This window comes from Festucalex cinctus, chromosome 19, assembly GCF_051991245.1.
Source record: "Festucalex cinctus isolate MCC-2025b chromosome 19, RoL_Fcin_1.0, whole genome shotgun sequence".
NCBI classification, from domain to species: Eukaryota; Metazoa; Chordata; class Actinopteri; order Syngnathiformes; family Syngnathidae; genus Festucalex; species Festucalex cinctus.
Window position 1 is genome coordinate 6746173 of NC_135429.1, and position 26562 is coordinate 6772734.

At 38.7% G+C, this 26562-nt stretch overlaps 1 protein-coding gene across 25 annotated transcripts in view; it reads left to right on the forward strand.

The window, feature by feature from the left end:
* adgrb2 (adhesion G protein-coupled receptor B2) overlaps nucleotides 1-14587 on the forward strand; it is a 168636-nt gene extending 154049 nt beyond the window's left edge. For 12 of the 25 annotated variants that reach the window (XM_077508001.1, XM_077507993.1, XM_077507999.1 and 9 more), the window contains 2 exons: nucleotides 9904-9957; nucleotides 13592-14587. In XM_077508001.1, coding sequence (XP_077364127.1) covers nucleotides 9904-9957; nucleotides 13592-13768 — 231 coding nt within the window. In that variant the 3' untranslated portion in view covers nucleotides 13769-14587. Of the gene's footprint in view, nucleotides 1-768; nucleotides 3794-6637; nucleotides 6690-9903; nucleotides 9958-13591 lie in introns of those variants that run through there. The other 13 variants (XM_077508004.1, XM_077508003.1, XM_077508016.1 and 10 more) reach the window with 6 other exon arrangements.
* The last annotated feature ends 11975 nt before the right edge of the window (nucleotides 14588-26562 follow it).

Consider the following 26562-nt stretch of genomic DNA (forward strand, 5'->3'; position numbering starts at 1 on the left):
GTTTACTCTACCTATGGTATAGTCATCCGAATCCATTACATTAAAAGAAAGTGGGCAGTTCACTTAACTGTGAATAATTACCCAGCTAATGGTATCAGTGTCAGGCCTTTGACAGGACCCAGCTTCAATTTATCTGTGCCGTTGTCAACAACTCCCTTTGAGAGTCACCCCCAGACACGGACATGCTGACTATACAGTAATTATGGAGATGAGATGTGTGTATGGGTGTTTGTGTGTAAGACACATTAGATCCTGTGTACTGGTGCACCTCCGTCATCGTGTTCCCTTTTGTTGTTGTTTGTTTTTCCTCCTAAGAGCCCTGTGTCACCTCCATTTAATAGACAATTACAGAATGAGTAATGATCTAATAATTTCACATTAACTTTCATCATCTCTTTCCTTTGCCATGTGACAGGTAGTGTCAATTAACGTTCTCTGACCGTGTCTACACGTAGCAGGGGGTTTTTGCAAACAGGAGGGATGTTTATGTGTTTTGCCCTGTCGGCTACACGTCCATGTTTTTTTTGTTTCACATTAAAAACAAAGGTTTTTAAAAAAAAAAGTCCGGCCAAAGTGAAGAGTTGTGTATTTGTATTTCTCCTGATCCACGTTCACGTATAAAAGTCGTAAACTAAGTTTCCATCTCTCTCTCTCTATCCTCATGATTTGTTAGCTATTATGGCTGATGACTCGTCCCTGTTCCATCCAATGTGTCTAAACATTACTGTTACCGAGGACCTAAACACCCTTTAACCTTTTCTGAACCAGGTTCCCCCACCTCCACCACCAAGGCACAACACAGAACCATCACTCGTGCGCAGAGCTTCTTTGATTTACAAAGAAAGTCAACGTAAGGAATGTCAAAATAAACCTTGTGCAGTAGAGCCCCGTCTAAATCACAATAAAGTGGTCCTACTTGGTGGTGAACAGTTCACTCATCTGCATCTCGTAGTTTGCCGCTGGATGTTCAGTGTCTGTGTTGAAAAGTCATAGCAGTCCCATTTTCACCAAGCAGTAGAGTACAGATTAGAATTTTAGGGTACTTAGTTATGTTCCTCTAACGGTGATCCCAATTTCAGATTTAAAGCGAAGTAGACAAACTGCAACCTGATGACTAATCTGCAGATCTAAGTACACTACGGTGTATTTGTTGGTGTCATCATCACTAGGTTGCAATAGTGTGAACTGAAGCTATTTTCACAGCTGATGCAATTATTGCCACCATCTCGACGCAGCCATAGTGGAAACAGGAGCCAGAATACCAACGACACTGTCAAGATGAGTTGAACTGAACTGGAACGCTTGGTGGAAAGTGAACTGACAGATTTTGTGACATCGAAGCCCTTCCTCATCATATTGAAGACCATAAGATATACTTGAGTTAAATTATATCGAACAGTTCTCATATAAACTGATTAAACTAATGACTGACCTTTTTTTTTTCTCCCAGTCATGCCCCTGTTTAAAAAATAATCAAAATTTCCAATTGTAATCTGTCATCATTAGTGCGCCACATGTGGAATGGGAAATGTTGTGTAATCATGGCCACAACTGACAGAGGCCACAAATATTCCTGTTTCAATCAATGTATGATCATGGCAGCAAACCAATGTCAAACTTTAGCTGTGAATATGCCTGTTGTGTTTTTCATAGTGAAGTGGTAATATGCCTTCCCAGTGTGTTGTGTGACAAACATGAGTGTCTCAGCATTGCGCCCATAAAAGTTATACAAACATACCATTTTCCATTTCCAACGGTGATTGAATGCTGGACGAGAGTTATCTTAAAAACAAAAAATACAATATTTTTGTTGTTGACGCCCTTTGTTTTGTGCTTTTGTCGCTTGTGTCGTCATTGTGTGGCGTGCCCAACCATGAAGCCATTGCGTCTCTTGCCAAGCCTGTATTAAAGCCTCCTAACCACTATAACTTCGGAATAAATCAGAAAGACAATGAACCATCCAAACAGACTTATAATCACCTCATAAACTATTATATTCTCGTCATAAACGTGGCCATTGGCACCAAACAGGGCTAAACACCGTGCGGTGTGTGTACGGGTGCTGATGAGTCTCTCTGAAATATCCAAAAGGCTTATGGGGTTAAGAAGGCTTGTTCCCTATTCCCTCTCTGGTAAGGTTGGATCCATGTTGCTGACTTTGTTGAGGAGATGAGTGGATACCAGAAAATGGCCAACAGACAAAGATCGAGATGTGGACACATTTTTCTACTTTGCCGTCTTAATTCAATTTTCCAACTAAGTGCACTAGGCTCAAAGTATACTGGGTATAAGAAGAACCATCACAGATCTTCAATCTCACCATTTCTGCTTTCTTTGTTTCCCCTTATCCCCCCATTACAACTCAACACACACTTTCTGCCATGCAGTTTCTTTTTCGGTTACCTTGTTGGTAATGCTAATATTGACCAAATTGATAGCTATGGGCTGTGAAGTAACGACTCATCATTACGCTCAATTAGCGCAAATGAAAAGAACCTGTAAGAAGGCAGAAAGATACTTCGTCACAAAGCTCCCCATTAACCCTAAATGATGAAAATCAATCACAGGTTTTTCTGTTACGCTGTTGATTGCGTGAGTAACCGTCTTCATACTTAGCTTGTAATCTAGGTGCGGTACATAATTAGAAGAAAGCCAGGAGCAACATTCTATCAGGTGAAAAGTATATTGTTATAGGATAAGAATGTTTACAATTTTAGTCATGGCCTGAGCTTTGATTTTGACTGGTATTACAATAAATGTTCCCCAAATTACTGGATAATTCAATTTTGATTATTTTGAGCCTCTTAGACAGCAAGGAGAGATTCAGAGTGCATTTTCATAGAGAAAAGGAGTCAGAGAGGTTAGTGAGAGTCAGTATGCAGTGTATGCACAGCGTGGGAACGTACAGGCACTTGCGCCTGCTCTATTGTTTGGATTTTGAGCTGCTTCTTGGCAGACAAAACCAGAGCGCCAGTCTTTTGTCTTTGCAGGGTTCAGAGGGTCGTAACACATATTTGCATGTGGTACTTATGATGTCGTGCTTATGTTTGTGTAGGATGGATGCTGCATGCGTGAGGGAGAATTTTCACCGCATAATGGGATGGCTGAGGCATTTTGTGGCTCTCCGAAGGTGTATACAGCGTTTCCCTTCTGTCGCCTGCTGTGTTCTTGATTAAATGAAGGGTGCTTGGCTTCTCTTAGATAGACACAGTGTGTCTTGTGCAGAATGCAAATGAAGACGGAGATAAGAGAAACTTGTTCTCGCTTGCTCCGTGTGACCAGACGTCACGGTTTAAAAGAGACGTCTGGTTAATCGGGACAGTCTCCATTTATTTTAAATGAGATAGTCCTGTTTCACTGAGACAGTCCCATTTTGGAGCCCTGTGTCCTTTTGTCCCGTTTTTAATCAGGTCCCGTCCTACTTTTTGCTTTAGTCCGGTCATCAAGCCAATTTTTTGGACCATGTGTATGTCCATCACACAGAACCCGCTTCTATCTAATCGCTAACAGGCATGTTTTCGTCAGAGCGGAACCGGAACTACCGTATTTTTCGGATTATAAGTCAAACCAGCCAAAAAATGCAGAATTAAGAAGGAATAAACGTATATAAGTCGCACTGAAGTATAAGTCGCATTTTTGGGGGAAATTTATTTGGTAAAATCCAACACCAAAAACATACATGTCATCTTGAAAGGCAATTTAAAATAAAAATAAAAGAGAACAACAGGCTGAATAAGCGTACGGTATACTAACGTTACATGACTGACATGCCAGGTAATGTCAGTAACGACGTAACATAAGAGCGAGCAGTGACGGGAGACGGAGTGTTGAAGCACGGAGCCAAAGGTTGGCGTTTTATTGACATCAGCTTCTGAGGTCTTAACAGCAACTCCCCACTTAGCTAGAAGCTAACAGGCTAACTCCCCTTTTCCACATAACAAAACCTTCCCACCCGGAACTCTCCCTTCGTCCCAACGTTCCGTGGGTGAATTATGTTCCCATCACTACAAGTTATTCATATAACTCTAGCATAAAGAACAAGAACAAGTTTACCAAACTATCAATTTCACTCCAAATCACTAAATCCAATGAAATCTTCATCCTCGGTGTCACTTTTAAACAACTCCCCCAACTCGGGAGGTAGACGTCTTCTTCTACCGGCAATGTTGAACTTATCAACACAGGCCTAGAACGCCCTCTTGCGGTTTAGTGTGAAAATAACATGTGAAATGATATAATAATGTGTTAATTTCACACATAAGTCACACCAGAGTATAAGTCGCACCCCCGGCCTTCATCCGGAAACGTAGTCCTAGTCCTACGAGCCTAACATTGGGACTAGATTGGCCATAATCTCAAAAAGTAAGACATATTTAAACAAATTAAGTGCTCCCTCGCTATATATCGCAGTTCAGTTTTCACGGCCTCACTGTTTTGTGTTTTTGTTTTTGTACAATTTTGCATGCACTTTTTTTTTTACAGTAATGTACCTATTTCATAAAATCTATGAAGGTTTGAACATTGAGACTGTTTTAACAAGAGAAATGTGAGAAAATGTAAATGCCGCGGTGTTGGAACTTAACACCAGCGGGAAACAAACGAACACTGTACATCAGACTTGCGGTGTATTTTCATCAACAATAAAGTTTGGCATGGTTTATAGATCACGTTTGTGTAACTAAATGGTAAAAATACGATTAAAAAGTCAAACTTCTTTTTGACTGTTTATTTAGTTTACAGCAGGCTTCCATGTTTTAAACCACTAAGCAGTGACATGCTTTTGTAAAAGTGCAATGTGCCACAAAACAACTTATTTTGAAAAGCAAATAAGGAAAAAATGTCTTCAATGATGGCACACCTCTTGCTTTTATGCTTTTCCATCCCCGCGTGACGTTCTATGGCTGCTTTGCCCTGACCACGTCTATATCACACCGGCAAAGCGTGCAGAAACCGTGAAATAAGTCTCGACTGCTCTTGGCCAAGAAATTGTGCTCTTTCATCCATTCAATATTAAAAGATGTCCGGTGTTTCTGCATTTTTGCTAGCGCTGCCTTTTCGATGCTGTCAAAGAAGATGGCGAGGATATGACGTAGTCGGATAGCCACACGCGGAGATTTTGTTGATTGAACAAGTGATATGAGATTTTTAACTGTAGCCACTCTTGGCCAATACCGACCAGTTGTGACAAATCGGTTTAGGTTTGCACAGGACGCATCACTGAAAATTAAACGCGGAGATCTGGCCAGCGTAGCTGCGACCAAGCAAAAAATGGATAGTGGTGCGTGCCGTGTAACTTGTTTAACGCTGTTTAACTGTCAACCAAGATAGCATTTCATTAGCTAAAGGTTGACCAGATTGACTCACGATTACATATAAGTGCTTCCTGGTGAGATTTATTTGTATTGTATGTCTTTGATTTTCAGAAAAAATTGTGGTCACCCTACTATTGCTTATGTTGCCAATGCTTCTTCAGTACAGACATGTAGCCTATTGTGGTGAAGATCTTAAGAGGGGGTTCTTCCATTAGGCTGCATAATAAAAAGAAGAGGTCAGACTCAGGGTGATGGTTTTATTACTCTGTACTTAACCGTGGCAACAGTAATTGATGGTTTTTGGCAACTGGAGGGACGTTTAGCTAAGGTAATGTGTGTGCTTTGGTTATGTCTCGTAAATTGAAGACAGATCATTTAAAATGACAAAGAAGCATTTTTTTTTCCTGTTGATTGAGGGTGGACAGTTTGCTTGCACTTAAAACCTCGGGGGTCCTGAAAATCAATTTGCTGGTCTGCTTGTCTGCCTGTTTTTTTGTTTTTTTTCCTGATCTAATTCCCCTCTGTTTGTCCTCTCAGCCCGACATGATCTATCTCACTGTCTCCCTCGTTTCTCCTTTCTTACTCATTTGATGCCTTAATTGATTAATTATTCCTCCCTCGGCTTCTTTTTAATTAATGCCCTCGTCCTCGGTTTGCTTCCCTACATTCAAATTTTCCATGAAAACAGCGCATAGTGTCGATACGCTTTGTGTAGCAGTGGCTTGGAAATCAAGCAAGCTTAACTCTGGCTTCATGCACCGAGCGGTATAATACAGTTTGGGCTCACTTAATGTCTTTGGGCCAATTAAAGAGAGGCGTAAAAGGCTGATTCACTAGTGAGGGGACCGTTTTCAGTGCGGCGGCGGCGGCGCTGGCTGCGGATCACATCGCTTCTCATTACGGCCCAGACAGCGTGCGTCTGATTGCTCGTTTGTTTGCAATGTGTTGTACTAATGGAATTTATTCGCCCTACATTCTCCTAATTTGGCTCCTTTGAAGGCCCTTGTTACTCGGCGAACCCGTTTCTTTGCAGCTAAAAGGGCAAATGATGCTAAAGCTGGCGATCACCACTGATGCTATTGCTGACAAATGTAAAAAAAATAAATAAAATTACATTTCTGGTATCCACTCAATCTGCTTTTGCATTTTTAAAATGTTTTTTCCATGTGTTCTTCCATTTACATTTTTTTCTGTGAGCCTAACACTCCATATGTACTTTACTTTGCTATACTTTGCCTTTATTGATTTTTCTTTTGCTTTTCCCCCCGTTTCATGTCCTTTGTTGGCTGACGGGGGTCTTTGTGTTGCTTATTGTCACCTCTCAGTTTGAGTGTAGCCAACCAGTCAGCAGCTCCATGGGCATCCAAGTCAACAAAGGTAAAGTTTAACCAACTCACCTGCCACACTCCCCTCCGCCCTCCCGTAAATAAATGATCTCCCAAATTAACATTCCATGCTCCAAAAGAGAGGATCTCGGAGTTACTGGGTGGTCGACTTCCTCCATCCAAAAACTGGATTACAGATCGCCAGTGGATGTTTGTGCAGTGGCATGTTTTCCCAGCGCTTTGTGCCACCTGTAGCTTCCTCTCAGAAAATAGTCGAGGGCAAATGTTGGCTTTTGGCTGGTAATATGCTTTTTTTTAATAGTAGAGTCTGATGCTTTTTGTTCTGCTGTCTTAGTTGTGCTTACTGACACTGCATTCGTCATCTTTACATGGTTTATCTGCAATAATACCATGATGCTTTTAATATGGGCTCCAAAGAATATTATCGATTAATTAACTCATTCACTCCCAGCCATTTTCACAGAAGCAATCCCGTTCGCTCCCGGCTGTTTTACTGGATTTTGACTGATTTTGCAAGGCCCACAATATATTGTGTTCTATTGCTATAAAATCATGGAATCTATCAAATGAAAGATTAAAGTCTCTTCTTTCGTCAGGAAAAAAAAGTATTTTTCTTTCTGTTTCCGTTTTGCAGCAATTAGCATTAGAAAAGAGCTAAATTTCATCAGTTTTCACTAATCTATTTAAAATTGTAAGTAATTGAGCTTTTTTTCCTACATGGCCCTGGTTGATCTCCTTTGCTCTGCTGCCACCTGCTGGCCGTTTGTGTAATAACTATCTTTTCTGAAACCGTTCTTTGCAGTTGCTCTAGCATAAAAACAAAACAAAAAAAAACGTATAAATACGTCTTTAGGACACTTACAACATAAAAAAACGTATTTACATGTTATTGGGAGCAAATGAGTTAAATTCAAAATTTTTATTTCATTCTTTAAAAAAGAAACAAAAGGGGACAGAAAGAAGTAAAACTTATGATATCTGCCACTGATCAGAAAATAAAACACAAATAAATTATATTTTAAGCAATCAAGATGCTATTATGGTAACAAACAAAATGATTCAAGAGCATGACCTTGTGCTATTTATATTATTTGTCCAATAATTGAGCTTTTATAAGTTTTTTTTTTTTTTAAATATGAATGGACTGAGATGATTTAGTTATGTAATCCAGATTGTTCCACAGACTGACACCTTGAGTTGAAATACATCATTCTTTTTGTTTTGTTCTGTATATAGGTTTGGAAAAAATATATATATTCTTCTTAATTTGTACTCACTTTCCCTTGTTTTGTTTTTTTTATTTGATTTGATTTGCATTTTAATTTGTAAAATTTCATGGTGGGCTTAAAATACATTATTTTAAGGCGTTAAAACTAAATTGATTCATTAAATGTTAAAGTTCTTAGTCAAATCTGTAAAACAACTTTGACAACTCTATAAATCAAAAGAAATCTAAAAATTCTGCTTTTGCTTGCTCTCAGTATTATTATTATTATATCAATCAATTACATCAGGACCTTCTGTTTGAACTTTAAAATATTTTAATGGCATTTCATAATTAGCACTTACAAAACTTCCAGTCAATAGTTGCTTACGGCTTCTATTGGAAATCATTTCAGTCTCCAACGTGACTGAAAATGCTTCAATTCAGTTAAAAAAAATAAATAAAAATCTATTAGCACAACAAACAATATGTTTTTATTTGTTATATTTCCCAGATAAACCCACAATAATGTATGCTGCAGCAGATTATTTAAATTCCATGTTTACTGCTACAGATACAGCAAAATTCATGTACGGTAGGTTCATTGTCATGAAAGTACGCTTACACTGTAACAGTAATACATGTTATGAAAGTTCTCGGAATCAATCTGATTCCACTATTATTTTTACCCCAGTTTTGTGTCAAGATGACCTGAGTAAGTAATGTCGTCCATTACCGGTGACGGCCAGGCAATCTTCCGTAATTTGACAGATTAGAAAGAAAGCACGATTTTAGGTTGGGAACCATGGAGAGACTAAAACAAGTCTTTTTGGGCAAGAGGATGAGAGGGTTTCATAAATTGCCAATGAGAGCTATAATCAATGTTCTTTGTAAATATGAATCGGATGTTCTTTTAAGGCATCTCAGAGTAAAAATTTGCATAATTTGGCCACTTTGGAGTTTGTCTGACAAACATTCCGGTTTGGTAATTTCTAGTTGAAAGCTTATCTGTTTGTTTAGATCTGAATCAAACAAAAATGGCAGTAATTTAGGGCAGACCTTGCTGCAAAGACCCAAAATCGTTCACCAACATTCTGTGACCAACACAGTTACAAATAGAGGTGTGCTCAAAAAATCGATACGGCAATATATCGTTGCGGGCCTCATCACGATGCACGTATCGATACGCAGGCGTCAGAATCGATAGTGCTCGTTAACTTGAAATCGGCAGTTCACGTTTGCCTTTGCGGCTTGCATTGTACCCAAAAAAATCAAAACCAGCACCGTCTTTGAAGTTAATTGCCTTCAATTAATGCAAAAATAGTTCACCAGTGATTGTACGCTGTGTTTTGCTAAGAAAAATGAAAGCAGAGGAAGAATGTCAACATTTATTTATTGATAAACTTAACATGGCATGTGTCTCAGTGTACCAATTTTCCTATATTTTGTTTTAAAAAAATAAAATAAAATGTGTCTTATTTGGGATACTTATGTATCGCGATACGTATCGTATCGTGGCCCCTGTATCGTGAGACGTATCGTATCGTGAGGTTGGCGGCAATACCCAGCCCAAGTTACAACATCCTACGTTATTTTTTTCTTTTCTTTTTTTAGGTAACTTCAAAATAGGGCACAATATGATTGGCTGCTTGCAGAGTTGATCAAACGAACCACCTCCTTTTTTTTTTTTTTTCACTTTCTTGGGCAAGGGGAGGGAACGAAGAGAGAGATATGGTTCCAGCGTGCGCGAATCTAAGATGGCGCATGAGGTCGTTGACCATTTCTAAGCATGTCGTCATGCGTTCGTCTGTGAGCGATGGGCAGAGAGAGAACGAGAGCGAGCCAGAGAGAGAGAGAGAAGCAATTATGTCTGAGCACTGAGCTACCTGTTCACCTGCCAGTGGCAAGAACAATGTTGTTTATTTCACAGCAAAGTTGTGAGTGATTTTGATTTCCTCCTTGTCTCTCTTTCTATCTTGTTTTGTTTTTTCTCTCTCTGGTCGCCGCTCCTTGCATGCCACCCCCCTTTTCATGGCCACAGAGGGAAAAGCGATGGAGCATTTCGTCTGCTGGAGGTGAAAAGAACTCATCCAGTGTAAGTAGAGTGGTTTCTGGCAGAGATGTAGATGGGGGAAGAAAAAAAAAAGGGGGGGATGAGCCGGCGCTTTTGGCCATGGCGCAACAGAGGCCCGCATAGATGGCGACAGGCAAGGGATAGACATGCAGAAGCAACACAATCGCGTTAGCCCGCCCTCCCGGGGATAGTGTTGGGGCTTAACTGCCGCATTACGCACACTCCTGCGCTACAAAATGCTCCTTCGCCAGCAGTTAGCATGCAAATTGGCTCCCAGATTATGCCTTTTGTATTCATTTTGCCAACTGTCAGAATGTGACGCGGCAAGAATGATAATAAGGCAGATATTGCCCCCTAGAGCTCCGGCGATGATCATCGCGGGGGGTGGGCGGGGAAGAGACGGGATTCTGTGTGGCTGCGGATCTCGGAGTTGTATTTTGTGAGTCACAGGTGACCGGACAGACTGGGATTAAGTGTGTGAATTCCGCAATTGTGCGGATGAAAGGTAGTTTTTGTAGGGAAGGATTCTCACTGGATATCATAATATTCATAAATAACCAGGAAAGCCTGTTCACATTAAGGTTATTTGAATAAAAACTAACTAAATAAACTAGCGATTGTGGATGATTGTTTGTGTTTATTCATTTATTTATTTTAATAACTAACTACACAATATGATTTAAAAAGACAAAGAAATAATTTGAAATTAATTCAAACTGATTTACAACTTTAAAATATTTGTTTTTTTAATTTAAATGAATTCATTTAAAAGAAATTAAAACTAGAATGAAAATTACAAAACTTTTTTTTCAGGTTGGTTAGTCGGTAGAGATGTCACGATAAGGCAATATCGTGATATCGTGATATTAAAACTGCCACAATATCGTCATTGTCGTCTATTTAAAAGGAACACATCTGTTAAAAAAGTCAGGTTGATTTCCATTTGTGCAGTTCTAGCACCCTCTAGTGGCAAATTTATTAGTGCAATTTAATTTTCATTAGGGATGTTTTGGTCTTCTATGTTTAAAATCTATGCTAATTGTCAGATGAAGGGGAACCTAATTTGCTTGTGAAGCAATCAATGTGTGCTTGTATTAGCAAGTAAATGCTTCAATATTGTTATTAGAGATTGTAGGTGGTTTATATGCAAAATATTGTGCTTTTTTTTTAGTATGAGCTCTTTTTTTCTTACAATATTGTGATCATTCTTAAATGTTGCCCCCCCCCCCACAATATCGTGATAATTTTCGTATCATGACCATATCGTGATAATATTGTATCGTGATGTTTGCATATTGTTACATCCCTATTGGTTGGTAGTTTTGTTGGGGGAGGGGCGGGGGGCTCGTTTTTACGAGACAATATCTACCACTTTTTCTTTATGTATTTATTTATTTTGCACAAAACTGGGGGGGGGGGGGGGGGGGGGGTCAAATAGAGACAGACAAATCCACTCTAAAAACTAATTAAACCGGAAAAAAAATAAAATAAAATTCAAAAATAAATTAAAACTCCAATGAAAATTCCCAAACTATTACTCTTCCATATTTTGTGTTGTCGACATAAATACTGTCCAAAAAATCTCGTCTCTTGCATGATCCGTCATCACAAGTCATCCATCTCATTTGCTTGTCTTTTCATTTCCAGCAAGAAGCATCTTAGCAACTTGACCCCCCCCAATTTCAACAGCACAACTCTGTGAATCATTATCTCCACAAGCACAAGAGTGACATGTCAATAATGCATAATGTTACCTTTATTTCTGCCTATAGAAATAAATAAGAGCATGGAGGCTTTCATGCCATGATGAGTCCATGTGACGTGTAACTGATTAGTAGGAGGCAATGCAGTTTTTGCTGCTCAATCGGCAAATACATGAAAACAGGTTGATGTCGGGAAGATGCGGATGACGCCTTTTAACAGCAATCCTGCATCCTTCATTTCGTGGTTTGTGAGATTAAACAGCAATGAAGGATGTTGCAGAGATGCAAACTGGTTAGTTGTACATGCTGCGCGGGAGGCAAAGTGAGGAGGCAGAGGAATGAAGCACAACAATGTTGAATAAACAAAAACGAGGAGGCAAATAAGTTAGTGGCTGGGAAACCAAAACAACAAAGTCAAAAGGGGGTAAACAAGACGAGATGTGGAGGAACAAAACACAAGACTACATACACAAAGACTCATTGCAAAGACATAACGAGACGCAACTGGACAAGTGGTTGAGGGCACTGATTGGTTGGCACACAAGGAAGGGTAGGCAAACACAGGTGGACATGATAATGCTTGACGAGACAAGGTCAACATAACAAAACACTAATCATAACCGAAACTAAACTAACGTTAAAAAAAAAAAAACTCAAACAAAACCCAAACTAAACCCCAAACCATGACATAAGCAAATAGAATTAACAAAAAAAAATCAAACACAAACCATGACAAAAATGTTTCAGTTAGCATGGTCTGCCAAGTACAGTATGACACAGTATCATACTTGCCCATAAAAGGTTAAAATAGACAAACTTGAAATAGACAAACCATCTTTTGAAAACACAATGACAACGACAGCAAAATTGTGCTGAGTGCTGACCTCCACCAAGTATTGCTGCGACCAACAAATGACAATGAAAATAAGATCATGGTCAAGTTTTAGAAGTCCTAAAAATATTTCATTAGTGTAAAATCATGTGTATAACACTCATGCTAAAAAAAGAAAAAAAAATCACATTAATTGTTCATCAATACCTAGGGGTTGTAAAAAAAATAAATAAAAAAGAAGCACTTATTTATAGCACATTTTATAAACATAACTCAATAAGTTTCACATACTTTCATTAAAAGTACTACATTTAAAAGCAGTTAGAGTTAGAGACTTAAAAGCAAAGTAAAGAAATAGCTAAGTAAAATTACTAAGAGCATAAAGTGAAGATAGGATTTTAAAAACACTTTGAAAAATCTGAAACATATATATGGGGGGAAGAGTGTAGTTTATAACTCGGATTTAAAAGTATGTGCACTTGATTGTTATGTTTTGAATCCTTGAGCATTCATATTCACTCTGATAATAAAGGACAGCAGCAAATTGGGTGATTATGGAGGGGGAAAAAAATGCTTATTAAGTGTCATTTTGGGGTGGGCTTATACATGGGATTTTATATCATGTGTAAAATGTAGTCTAATTTTCTATATCACAAAAGTATATGTTTGAATTGGGTTAAATGTATTCAATTAAAAAAGTTTTTTTTTTGTTTTGTATTTACAAATTCAGGCCATCGTCGTATTTAAATGACAAAAATTTGTAGCTCGCACAACTGGGACTTTTCCGTCCTTCAGTCTTCAAATGCGTCTGGGCTGTTGCCCGCTTCATTTTCTCTTCCAAGTAAATGTGACTAAACAGATGGCTTGTACAAAAAAAAAAGCGTTTGATCAACTAAATGCTCCTGTTCCCTCCTTGTCAGACTACTTTTGAACATTGTCACCGCTTTAAACAATGCGGATGAAAAGTGAAACGTGTGCTGAAATGCAACGAAAACAAGAAGTGGCTTCAGTGAGACAAGATTCGCTCCACGGGGATTCCACTTATCCATCTGCTTGTTTTTATTTGGAAGTTGTAACGTTTTTTTGGTTTTGTTTTCTTTACTCTCTCCGCCCCCGTCAGGACAAGTCAACCCCCGAGGACAGAAGCTCGTGGGACAGTTTTAAGACCATGACCCCGGAGCTGACCATCATGCCGGGGGAGCAGAAAGACCGCATGGAGCTTCACAATAAGAACTGGGACTCGTCCTCCGCAAACACCCCGGACTCGTCTGAGGGCGACTTCCAGACTGAAGTGTGATCACGAGCACACGCACGACGCCCAACTTGGAAATGAGATTTACTTCAACAAACACTTGAAAATACACACGCACACACACAAACATCGTCTGCAACATGCTCTGTTGGATTCCGGGCTCACTTTGTTTACTGCTGCAGTGGACAGACCTGAAGAGAAGACTGTTCTAATCTATATTTTCACAGAGACTATTCAAAAAAAAAAAAAAAAAAAAAAAAAAAAAAAAAGACAGAACAGAAACTTGACACGTCTGCGACTGAAGACCATTTTTAACGGAACTAAGAAACTATGAAAGTGTATTTCAGAGAAAACGTTTATTGCGGACTACAAAAAAAATAAAAAAAATAAAAATAAAATAAAACAGTTGTATGATTTTCAGCGGGGAGAAAACTAAATGAAGACTTTCTGCACCAATCAGCTCTTTTTATAGCAAGGGGAGGGGGGTAATCTCACAGTTTAACCCCCCCCCCACCCATGCTCCTTCCTGAACCCCAGCCACTCTCCTTTCATTTAATTCCTTCGCCCTGCTAATGAATGATAAACATTCTAGTTCTCTTTTTTTTTCTCTTTGGTGTCTTTTTTTTTTTTTTTTTGCGCTCATTTGTATCGGTGGGTGGGTGGGGGCACAAAATAAGCTGCTCACAAACATGTGCCATCCTCTTATTCAGGTTTCAGATCAAAAGTCCCATCTTGACACCCCGCACACATCCCCCTGTGTTAACATTGCATTTCACGTTTTTTTGTATTTTCTATGGCTTAATGAAATAAATGTCCTCCCATATGGTTTGAAACTTTTAATGAAAAAAAAAATGATTGAAACAATTGTGTTGTTTGGTCTCTTTCAGCAGAAATGGTTACGCTATTTTTTTCTTGAATGTGGTTTTGTTGCTTTTCATTATTTTTTTTGTGTTGAATTTCCTGTGAGAATTAGCCTATGTGGAACTCTAGCTGAGAAGAAAAAAAAAAGATTTAGGACACATACTGTATTGTGCATTAACTCATTCACTGCCATTGACGGAAAAAGACGTCAATGTCGATATTTTCTTCCTGGATTGGCAGTGAATGTGTTAATATGATGTTGTTCACTGAGCTAATATGTCGCACATGACAGCCATCCGCTAGGAAGAAGAAGGCTTAAATTTTGGATCACCCTGTTATTAGACGTAAAAAAAGTCCTCTCGTCTATCAGATTTGATTTCAGCCAAATGAAGTATGGATGTGAAAGATCCATTTTTAACTAGCATTGATTGATTTTAAATGTTATACAGTTGAGTAGAGTACACAAATACACATTGTTGACAATTGCACCATGCTGTAATTTCTCAAATACTGCAAATGGGAGTTTAACACCATGTTCTTTATAAAATGCCATTTTTGGTCTTACTGACCGATTCCCATTATAAAATCGCCATTTTTGATATACCGTAAACCTGCTGAACTATCAATGCATTCTCGCGATTACTGACACAACAAACTTAAAGATATGGAAATATAGAAAATTGTGTGTTGAGAATGTTGACACTTATGAACCACCAGGTAGCGCCACAGGCATCGCAACGACTTTAATTGGGTACAGTTTCATGCAGTACTGAGCAAGTGTTTGTGTAGATATGAATATTTTTGCGTGGGTGTGTGTATGCGTGTTGGGGCTGTGATATGACACTGAACGTTTTGAAAGTAAGCGTATACTCATAATTTAAACTCTTTTTCTCTCTATTCAGGAAAAATGTAAAAAAACAAAACAAAAAAAACGGGCATGCATAAAATAATCCGTTATGATTTAGTGACTTTTTCAAGGCCCTAATCACATTCAATTTGAATTTCAAAAACATATGTACGGATGTACTGAATATTTATAGATAGGTCTGATGGCACTTAACATTTTTGAGTGGTTGAAAGTAAAAATATATTCATAATTGACCACCAATTGATCACACTTATCACACTTCAAAAAAAGCATGGTCCTTTTTGTGTTCAAATACCATAAGTTTAGTTTTAAAAAAAAAAATAAAAAAAAATAAAAAATAAAAAAAAAGGACTGAAGAGTGTTAGGTTGTGGCGTGGAGGAAGACCCAAAAGTCCGAGGAAGAGGTGAAGTCCAAACAAATTTTTTAATAAAACAAAACCAAAGAACCAAAAGACAGGATGGGAAATAAAAAAGGCAAACAAGGCAAAATGTGGTTGGGACCAACAGGACAAAAAAACCCGCAGCAGCATGACAAGAAGAAACAATAATGGCTGCACGCAGACAGAGCGGGGACGGGAGACTATATACACACACATACTAATGACAAATTGAGACACCTGGGCAAGCACAAGTGGCTGAAGGCACTGATTGGTTGACACACGAGGAAGGGCGGGGTTACACTTTACACGACCAAAGGAGACACACCAAGGAAAAACAACACAACAGATCATGACAGAACCTTAAAGAAACATGAGGACAAAATCAAACAAAAGCCAAAGTAAAGAACTTCCCCAAAATTCAATCCAAATCGTGACAAAGAGCTTGTTTGACTGGGCTTTTGTGGTACAGTTCAGCATTTTGTGGTTGGTGTACAATTTGGTACATATCCAATTATTATTTGGTCTTGTCAGGTGTGAATAAGGGCTGAATGCCAGTCTAACTTTTAGCTTTTTTTTCTAGCTGCATCTTCCTACTTTCTCTTCCCTCCACGCTGAAAAAAAAAAAACTGCACACAAGATATACATTTTAATGCAAGGCTACATGCAATTTCCTTTCCGTATCTGTTCACATGATCATCCTCTGACTTCTCTTATCTGCGTGCAATAGAAGAAAGTTGCACAGGTCTGAAGGCGACGGTGAATGAAGGCGGAGGAGCCGATAGTGTGGTGGGGAAAGGGAAATGTGAACAATTTGCTCAAAACAGTAATTACAGAGATCAAGATATGTCCTGACATTTTCCAAAGCAGCCCTCAAACCATCTGCTGAAAGCATCCCTAATGTGGCGGTAGCACAGCGCAGATGGTTGAGACGCCGGTGCAGCTCCTTTAACCTTTAAAGCCAAGCAGCCGACAGGCAACTCCTCCACTGGCTTCCTCTCGAAGGACTGTCGCAGGTTCGGCCTCGAGTCGACGATGTTTAAGGTGACATTCCTCTGACCTTCTGCAAGGTCCACGTTTGGTGTCTGAACAGATTTCTTTCAGTTCCATTGACACAGAAGAGAACATCCGAGCAGGTGAATGGCTTCAACCTTCGAATGAAAAGAAAAAAAAAAATTCAATTTTACTTATATTAAAAAAAACAAGATGACCCTTCCATGCTACTTGTTCCCATGACAACCTCAACATGTGACACTGTGAGAAATCGCATTCAAATTGGAATGCTGTCAGAGCGAGACTGTATGCGTTATCACTTGAACAAGGTTTCTTCTACACATCCCCTCCAAACTTCTGCAATGCTTATGTAAAAAAAAAAAAAAAAAAAAAAAAAAAAAAAAAAAACCTTTCATTCACCCGTGCTTTAAAATACATTTAAGGACGTTGTAGAATAAAATGATCTGAGCATTTCTTATTCCGCCTCAAGGTCATCTGTGGATGATTTGCAGTGTACTCACAATTTCCTGCGTTACCCAGAAGCGCTGAAGCTGAACTGGAACCAATCAGACGACCTGCTGGTCTGTTTTCGATCAGGAATTGTCTGTGGAGGAGGGGGCACACTTCCATATCTGTTGCTTTGCTAGACAAGAGCCAGGTATAGGTGCTGATACCAGTTATCATATCAGGCCGATAATACCAGTTATCTTATTGGGCCGATAATGCCAGATATCGGCATCAGGTTGCTAATACCAGGTATCGGTATCTGGCTGATAATATCAGCTATCACTATCGGGCTGGTAATACCATGTATTGAATCAGGCCGACAATACCAGGTATCAATATCGCGTAGCTACTACCAGGTGCAATATCGGCCCGATAATACCAGTTTTTGGTATCAAGCTGATAATACCCAGATTATCGTACTGGGCTATAATACCAAGATAATACCAAACATCGGTCCAATAATACCAGGTATCAATATTGGGCCGATTCCAGGATCTTATTTCGATGTAACGCTAATTGCCGATATTAGTATCGTCTGTCCTCTTGTGGCTTTTTTACAATTAGGATCTAGAAATTTGAAACGAGAATAGAAAATTGTCATTCGTTTCATGCAGTTTTAGGGCCTTTTTTTATTTTGGAATATGGAGGTATTTCTTTTTTATAGATATCAGTCTGGACATCCCTAAACATTAATATTTGAAACATTATAATTTCTTATTTTAAAGTGGAAGACATCCAAATTCAGAATGTAATGTGTAAAGTAAAAAAAAAAAAAAAAAAAAAAAAAAAAAAAAGTGAGGCTCCAATGCAATAATGCAGTCTATGAGCAGTGGAATTCCGAATGAAGACTGCGCATGCGTCAGTCACTCCACATTTGGCTCTCCAAGGGGCTTGTGTGTAATTAAGTGTGGACGAGTCCGCCCACGGTGCTGCCATCAGTCACCCTGGAGAGAGGCCACCAACCGGAACTTTCTCAAGGGATGCAACGGAGGTCAGAGGGAGGGGAAAAAACAGAGAGGCCAGCCCCAAGGACCAAATCCATGGTGACAGAGTCAAAGCAAGGAAGGGCTCTTCACATCTCGCAGCGACAGCGGTTAGAGTGCCTCTTGGTTGTTGTCCCCCCCAACCCAGAGGATTGTGGGTGATTTGGTTGGTAGCCGTGTGTTACGAGTAGCCAACGGAGAAAATGTGTTGACAAATAACACAGGCAGACAAAGTGAAAGAGTGGACATATTGCTCTTTGTATTTCAAACAAAAACAGGACTACAATTTGAACTACAAATTCAAATCTTGAAATTTAAAAGTTATGTCCAAATATGGTCAATTTATTACCTTTTCACAAATGGATACTTTTGGTTTGTCCCCACGTCATCTGTTAACCAATTTAAAGTGTTCGAAACACCAATTTCCAATTTCCACCAATTGCTTTGAATTTGAAAATAAAAATGTACTGCTTCTGTCACCAATGTCTGACATGAAACATGAATGCCATCTCGTGGCAGAAAAATTGACTCCTCTTTTTATCTTCAAATAACTTGAATAACTATGAATATAATATATATGACTGTTTCAATGTACTAAAAGATGCAACCACATTTGTATTTGATGGTACTAAACAAGAGGATGAAAACCTTATTGTACATTTAGACCAACTATAATGTGTAATTACGGTGGGGATAAGTGGTTAACACGTCCGCCACCCACTACTGAGGATGCAAGATCGAGTCCAGGTTCTGGACTTCCTGGGTGGAGTTTGCATGTTCTCCCTGTGCCTGCGTGGGTCTTCTCCGGGTACTCCAGTCTCCTCCCACATTCCAAAGACATGCATGGCAGGTTGATTGGGCGCTCCGAATTGTCCCTCGGTGTGTTTGTGTGTGTGGATGGTTGTTCGTCTCTGTGTGCCCTGCGATTGGCTGGCGACCAGTTCAGCGTGTAGCCTGCCTTCTGCTCACAACCAGCTGAGATAGGCTCCAGCACCCCCCGCGAACCTTGTGAGGAGCAAGCGGTTAAGAAATTGGACGGATGGATAATGTCCAATTAATTTGAGAAATATTGTGATTTAACTATGGAAATCATGTGATTAAATGTGATTAAAAATCGTGTGTATGTGCAGTACGGCACACGCATAAAAGTTGCATTATTGATGGCATTAAAAAGCATTAAAGTAGATTTGCTGATACCTGCAGAAGCCCTGATAATACATATTAGGAGATCCCTTGAGCTTATATTATAATAAATGAATGTGAAATAGTCATCAAAACATCTCATCCATCTATTCCAATTCATTCTGCTCTAGATTCCCACATTTTTGGCTGCCAATATTTTCATTTCAAATGCAGTGTTATTCGCTTCTGATTGAAGAGCCAGACTGGTCCTCGGAGGACGCATCCCCACAATAGCATTAGATGTCTGTCCGCACCAAATGCATAAGCACCCCCCCGTCCAAACTCCGGCCAAACTAATCCACGAAATGTCATAGTCCGAATCATATAAACAGGATAACACCCATGTGGTATTTTGACACTTTTGACGGCCCAAAATGAGGTAAAGGCCTCATTGATGCTTCTTTTGGCTCCAGCAAGCTCTCTCAACAAAGCACTCTTCACATATCATAGCAACCTACTTTCTGTCAGGATGAATTGCCTCTCCAAACTGCCAAGGGGCTTCTCGAAATACTGGCATAATTTAGTGGTAGGCTTAGTCTAATGTAATCCACTACAGGCTCTCTCACATGCCAAGCGACCCAGAAATGCCCAAGACTTGCTCGATCCTTTACAGATATTTAGCCTTCTAATGTCTTAGTGGAAAAGAGGACGAAGTAGAGAGGACGGGACAAGGATGCACAGGTGGCTTCAAAACTTCACGGAGATAACACAGGAAGTGCCAAGAAGGTGAGGATACCACCCACTTGGACTCTCTGCTCGTGATTAACACATTCACTGCCAGCCCAGCAAAAATGCATCATTTGACGTCTTTTGCCGTCAATGGCAGTGAATGAGTAAACAACAGCCGAGCAGGTCGTTTAATATGCTAGTTGTCTGATAGGGTTTAGAATGTGGCTTCGTTCCTGAAATTCAAGCAGTTCAATACCTATGTCCGATGAAACGAAAGCAACCATTCAGGTTTAAAAAAAAACAAAAAAAAACAATGAAATGATTCAGAAACCAAATTGTATTTTAAGTTTTGTATCATTAAAGTAGCCACTTGTGTTGCGGGTGAGAGTTAATTAATTGGACCTCAAAGCAGACGGAAGCTGAGCAGGTAAGTATCAGCAATAGTCTAATAACAAAAGGAGCACGATGAGTTCGTGAAGGAATAATGCAATACAAAGTACGACAAAAAAATAACGATAACAACTATCTAGCAAAAAGTACAACTGAAATCCAAACTAACTGAATGGCTGGGCGGAGTCCCAGCTGAAGGACGTCGTCGGGTAAAAATACAGCCAGCAGCTGTGAGAGACGAAAACCATGTGACCCGGCAGTCTGACAAAACACAAACATGACAACTTGTGGTCAATGGAAATCAAATATTAACGTATTTTCCGCACTATAAGGCGCACTTAAAAGCCTTCAATTTTTTCAAAAGCTGACCATGCGCCTTATAATCCAGTGCGCCTTATATATGGATCAATATTGAGCCGCAACAGGTCTCGCTGTCAAGACGCTATCGGTGACCCTGCACGATCAGTGACGCGCATGCGCAGAAGATCCCGCCATCTTGGATCGCTAGCTAATACTTTACCGGAGAAAATAACAAAAGAGCTTTTGATTCATTTTGAGAGTGAATGGAGTTGTCAGAAAGCTGGTTTGTTATCTATTAATAAAGTTTGACTGACCTATCTGACTGTTTTCCCTTTAGCGCAGCACCATCTAATGGATGCATAACGTAACCCCAGCCTCTACTGTAGCACCTAATATATGGAAAAAGTTTTAAAATATGTCATTCATTGAAGGTGCGCCTTATAGTGCGGAAAATACAGTACTTTGAAACATCTCAGAAAAAAATGTGTGGCACTTGCAGGTTGTTTTGCTGTCTCTCGTCTATATGGTTCATCTTTAGCCATCGAAATGGGTTTAAATGTTACTTTATTTGTATAGCACTTTTCCATCTTACAAGGCCCTCAAAGCACTTTACACTCAACTATTCATGACACAGCATCAGTACCTTGCTCAAGGATACTTCAATGTGGTAAAAATGGCATGGGACCGAACCCACAACCTCTTGTTTGCAAGACAAACACTCAACCACTAAGTAACAGTGCCCTTTCCTTTTTTTTTTTTTTTTTTTTTTAAATTCTGAAATGTATGGTTTCATTTTGCCTTACCTGTTTATTTGTTTTGTTTTTGGTCGTTCAGCAGTTTCTGTATCTCAGTTTTCTCATTTCAGAGTAAACAATTAAGGAATTTTTAAATTTGTTGTTCTAAATAATTGAACCAGTAGAGTTTCATTTCATTCCAAGGTCCAACTTTCCTTCATTTTTCTTCTTAGTTGGTTTAGTGTTGTGTTGATTTTTTTTTCTACTTATGCTAATCTACACTGTGCAGCTAATCTCATCGAGAACCTACAGGAGGCCATATGGTGGATGTCAATCTCACCTCATCACCATGTCATCTTTTCCTTCTCCCTGATGACGCCGAAAGCCTTGAAGTGTGGCGGTGGATAAAAGGAGGATGTGTTCAGGGACCCCATTTCACTCCTGAGGGAATGGAAATATTATTTCATCCCACTCAAAGAACCTCTGTGCGCCAAGTCAAGGCAGCCGATGGCAAGACAGGAATAGATTGCTTCATCTCCTTTTCCTGTCTTCCTTTCAAGCATCTTTACTCAGGAAACACATCAACTGGGAAAATAGTTCTGGATCGTAATACGCTGCAATGTGTTTCCCTTAACAAATTAACGTGTGCAAGGAATGTGATGTGCTCCTTTATTTTTCTGCGCCAAACCCAATCGATAATTTCTTCAATAAAATGCATAATCGCCATTATTTCCCAAAGGTCAACTTCTGCCCTTCCGGTTTGCAGAAACATGTTTTCTTCATTTATGTTATTGGTTTTGTTACCACCATGCCATGCACTATAAATTGATGCTCCATGCACTCCCGAGTGTGTCATTGTCATACAGTGCTGGGAGTTTAGCTATCTGCGAATGTATGCAAGGTTTGGGCCAATTTGGTCTTTATTAAACATTTATTGTAACCAGGGGATGTGTTTCTATATAGTTTATGAATTTAATACCCTATCTTCTGCAGAGCAGTCTGAAAGTAACCTATAAAGGGCCCCATGAAATGTATTTGACTTCAAATGGCGCTTTTCACACTTGATTATTTTTCAAGTTCTCGTTCGAGAATTTTGGAACAGCATCAGAAACTAGACGTGCAATTTCTGGAGAAATTGCATGTGAATGCTGAACGCTAATATTTGGTTGCATGTGGAATGATGCGGAATGCTTTATTATAATGATAATAATGTGAAATGACATTGAATGTAATGGATCTTAAATAACTGGACAATGATCATTATATGAAATTGAACCTACTCCAACCAGGATTCGAACCTCGGTCAACCACACCCTAGTCATTTTGCTTTAATAACCGGGATATTTTTGATACATAATAATGTGTGACATAGTATGTATTCGTATTGAATAATAGTATAATAGCCATTGCATTTGTTGAATGCCATGTTGAATGAAAGCGTGAATTGTCATTTAAAATATGGAATAATATTGGAAAGATATTAAATATATAATTGGGCTGATTATTGTATGAAATTGAACCTGGATTCAAATCTGCACCAAATGGAATTCAAATCTCGGTCAACTACACATTAGTCATTTGCTTTAACCACTGGACTGTTGTTGACTTGTGACAAATTGTATTGAATCTTGTGAGTTTAATTCACATTTTTGTAATTAAGTCAAGCATTTCATGTTGTTTAGCACACAGTATGTGTTTATCATTTAGTGTATTGCATACATTTACAAGACGTGGGATTTGAACCACCAACCCGGTCGGTGGTCAAAGGACAATACACTTTACCAACTGCACCACCGAGGAGTATGAAAAATGAATGATGGTGAGTAGTATGTAAGAGTGGCAAGTTAAAAACGTCTCCCACTGAAAATGAATGGGAGATATTTTATATTAAACTAAAGAAAACTAAGTAAGATGAATGAGAAAAATATGGGCAAAGTTAGTGTGCATTTTGGGAGCAAGTTCAAATTGGAGCCAGTGTAAATCGGATGTTGTATATGGGACAAAAAAGTGAGGAGATGAAAAATAATAAATAATCATAATAACAATTCACACAATAAATGGATGGAGTTAGGAAGGATAACTTCCCACACAAACATTAAAAGCACTTTTCCTGTATATTAATTCTGCCTGTCTGTATTGTTTTTATCCGTGACATGTTTGTCATAGTCTGCTTTTCAGATTATATGACTAAAAAAAAATCCATTGTTAGCAATAAAGAACATTTATTATACAATCAATAACTTTGCAAGACGTCACGTTGCACTCAAACCATTAGCGTTTATTATTTCTACTGAAATGTACCATTTAGACTGACAGTTTTTCATGCAAAGGTGCAAAAGAATAATAACCCTAAGTGGCACCTGACGGAAATGACCGTGTCCCTGAATGCAATCTGACTATAAATGTCGAAGCACAAGTTAGCTGCATTTGCCAATGTTTTTTGAAGGTTCTAATAATCAAATATATTCACATCTTGAACCCCCCAAAAAAAAGAAAAAAAAAGTGTTCTGTTCTCGGGACCAAATGTTCTTTATAAGCCCCGAATGTCTCATCATTTTTCAAAGTGTAACTTTGCCTCAAGTGGTAGTTTGCAAACATTTATTGAAGGTTATTGATCATCACATCACAATGAGAGATGAAAGCTGCTTTTATCTTTTGTGTGTGTGCATGTACACATCCTTTTTTATGCTGAGGAAAAGGCCAAATAAGTCATTTGAGGTCATGCTTTCATTGGCAGTCTGACTTTGATTGCAAAGGTAATTTTTGACAGTTCTTGGGGAAAAAAAAAAACTGAACCCGTCCTATTCAAAGTTTAGTATTTGCATGAAAATGCCTTTTTTTGTGTGACAGGAAGATTCAATCTTTTTCAAAAAATCACTATTTAAATTCAAGACCAACAAAGCAAGGCTATTTTACCAAGCAAAATGGAGGCTGTTTTAGTTATAAATCAGACAAGAACATTTTTGTTCCGTTATTAATCATCTCCCGAACTAAAATTCAAATTAAACCGCATACTTTGCAGTCCAATATTGCATGATGGCTCAAGGCTAATGATGTGTAAATAATTCTGAAACCAAAACTGAGGCCGGTGAATATCATTAAGAAAACTGTTTGACTCTTTTAACTCATTCACTGCCAGTCCAGGACAAAAAAAAAAAAATCTTTGACGTCTAAAACCGTCTATGGCAGTGAATGTGTTAAAGTTGGATGTCCGCATGTTTTGAATATTCTTGGAGACTACACAAAAGTTGTTTTTTTAAACTATGTGTAGTAAACGCTGCAATTTACTGTTGTTGCTTTAATACCAAGTTGATGCATAACGAAAAAGCTTTTTTGCACATTGTTTTATTGCGTGTGCAGGAAAAAAATGAATCTTTGACGTCTAAAGCCGTCTATGGCAGTGAATGTGTTAATTGTCCTATCTCCTTTCCGAAACGATGCCCTGGGTAGTTGAGTGGATGATGATGTTACAGTGGATGGAATATGTTGCAGTATATATATCTCACCTGTCCCCCATGTCCTATTAATGCATAAGCTGTCCCTAAGGTCACAAAGCTATAAACGCTTGTGAATGTTATGAGGCTCTAAAACCTCCGAACGCGTCTGAAGGAGTTTGAGGAGTCAAAACCCCAAACTCGCGGGGCACTGTTTTGTTATTCTTTCAGTCATATATCACATTTATATTGCTGCCTTTTTATGAAAAAAAAAAAAAAAAAAAAAAAAGTTATGTCTGACTCATTTGTTCTGCAAGCCTTTTTTCCCCTTCTCATCTCGGGGAAGGGCACATCTTGCAAATGGGAATGTCATGTGGAGTGCTGCCTAGTCAGTTACATTGAAGAGAACCCTGGGGCCAATTGTTGAGCAGCCATGCAGAAGGAGGAAGTGGGGGGGGGAGTATCTTTGGCCAGTGAAGTCTGGATGGTCGCGTTGCCAAGATGGAGTCATGGGTGCGATGGACGGGCAAGGAGAAGGATCGCTGGCGGAACTCTCATTCTCGAGCAAATTAATTGGAAAAAAAAAAAATCAAATCATTGTTTGTATTATGAGGATGCACCTGAAATTTGTTCAAAGTCGGCGGCAATGAAAATGTCTTCAACTAAGCCGGGGGTGTCCAAACTACGGCCCGGGGGCCATTTGCGGCCCGCCGTCCATTTGTTCGTGGCCCGTGACATATGCTAAACATGGCATTTGACTCACTTCAAATAAAATAAAAACAAAAATGTTTGGAGATGGCCAAAGTAAGAAGGGAGGGTGTCGAAAAACACAGGTGCTATTAAAGGTTATTTTAGTGAACTAAAACTAATGAAAAAACAAAAATTCAAAAAAACAATTTCGTTAATGAAATGAAACAAAAACGAAGGTGCTTTTTTAAAAAAAGAAAACTAACTGAAACTACATTTTATGTTTACAAAACTAACTAAAATAAAATATAATTACAACAAAAATGTCCTTTGGTTTAGTCTTTGGAAATTAATTTAATGCATGAACCTTTTAGTAGATTTATTTTGATATAAACCGGAATAATGAGGTCGCGCCTATGGTGTTTTTTAAAATGTTGCGCACGAGTAATACACATGAAAAAAAATAAAAAATAGAACTAAAACTGATACTGAAGCTAACTAAACTAAAACAAAGCAAAGCATTTATTAAATAACTAAAACTAATAAAAAAAACTAACAGAACCACCCTGAAAATTAATTAAAAATAACTAAATTTTAAAAAAACAAAACTCAAAACAAAATAAAAACTAAAATGAAAAATTCCAAAACTATAATAACCCTACTGCCATATTACAAATGTATATACTGTAGCATTTTTCTAAATATGCAAAAGCACAAATAAATTATTTGTACAATTTTTAGGACTAAACACAATTTCTCTTCATAACATGATGTGGCCCTTGCGTCCTTCTGATTTTCTGTATGTGGCCCTCAAACGAAAAAGTTTGGACACCCCTGAACTAAGCTAAGCGAGT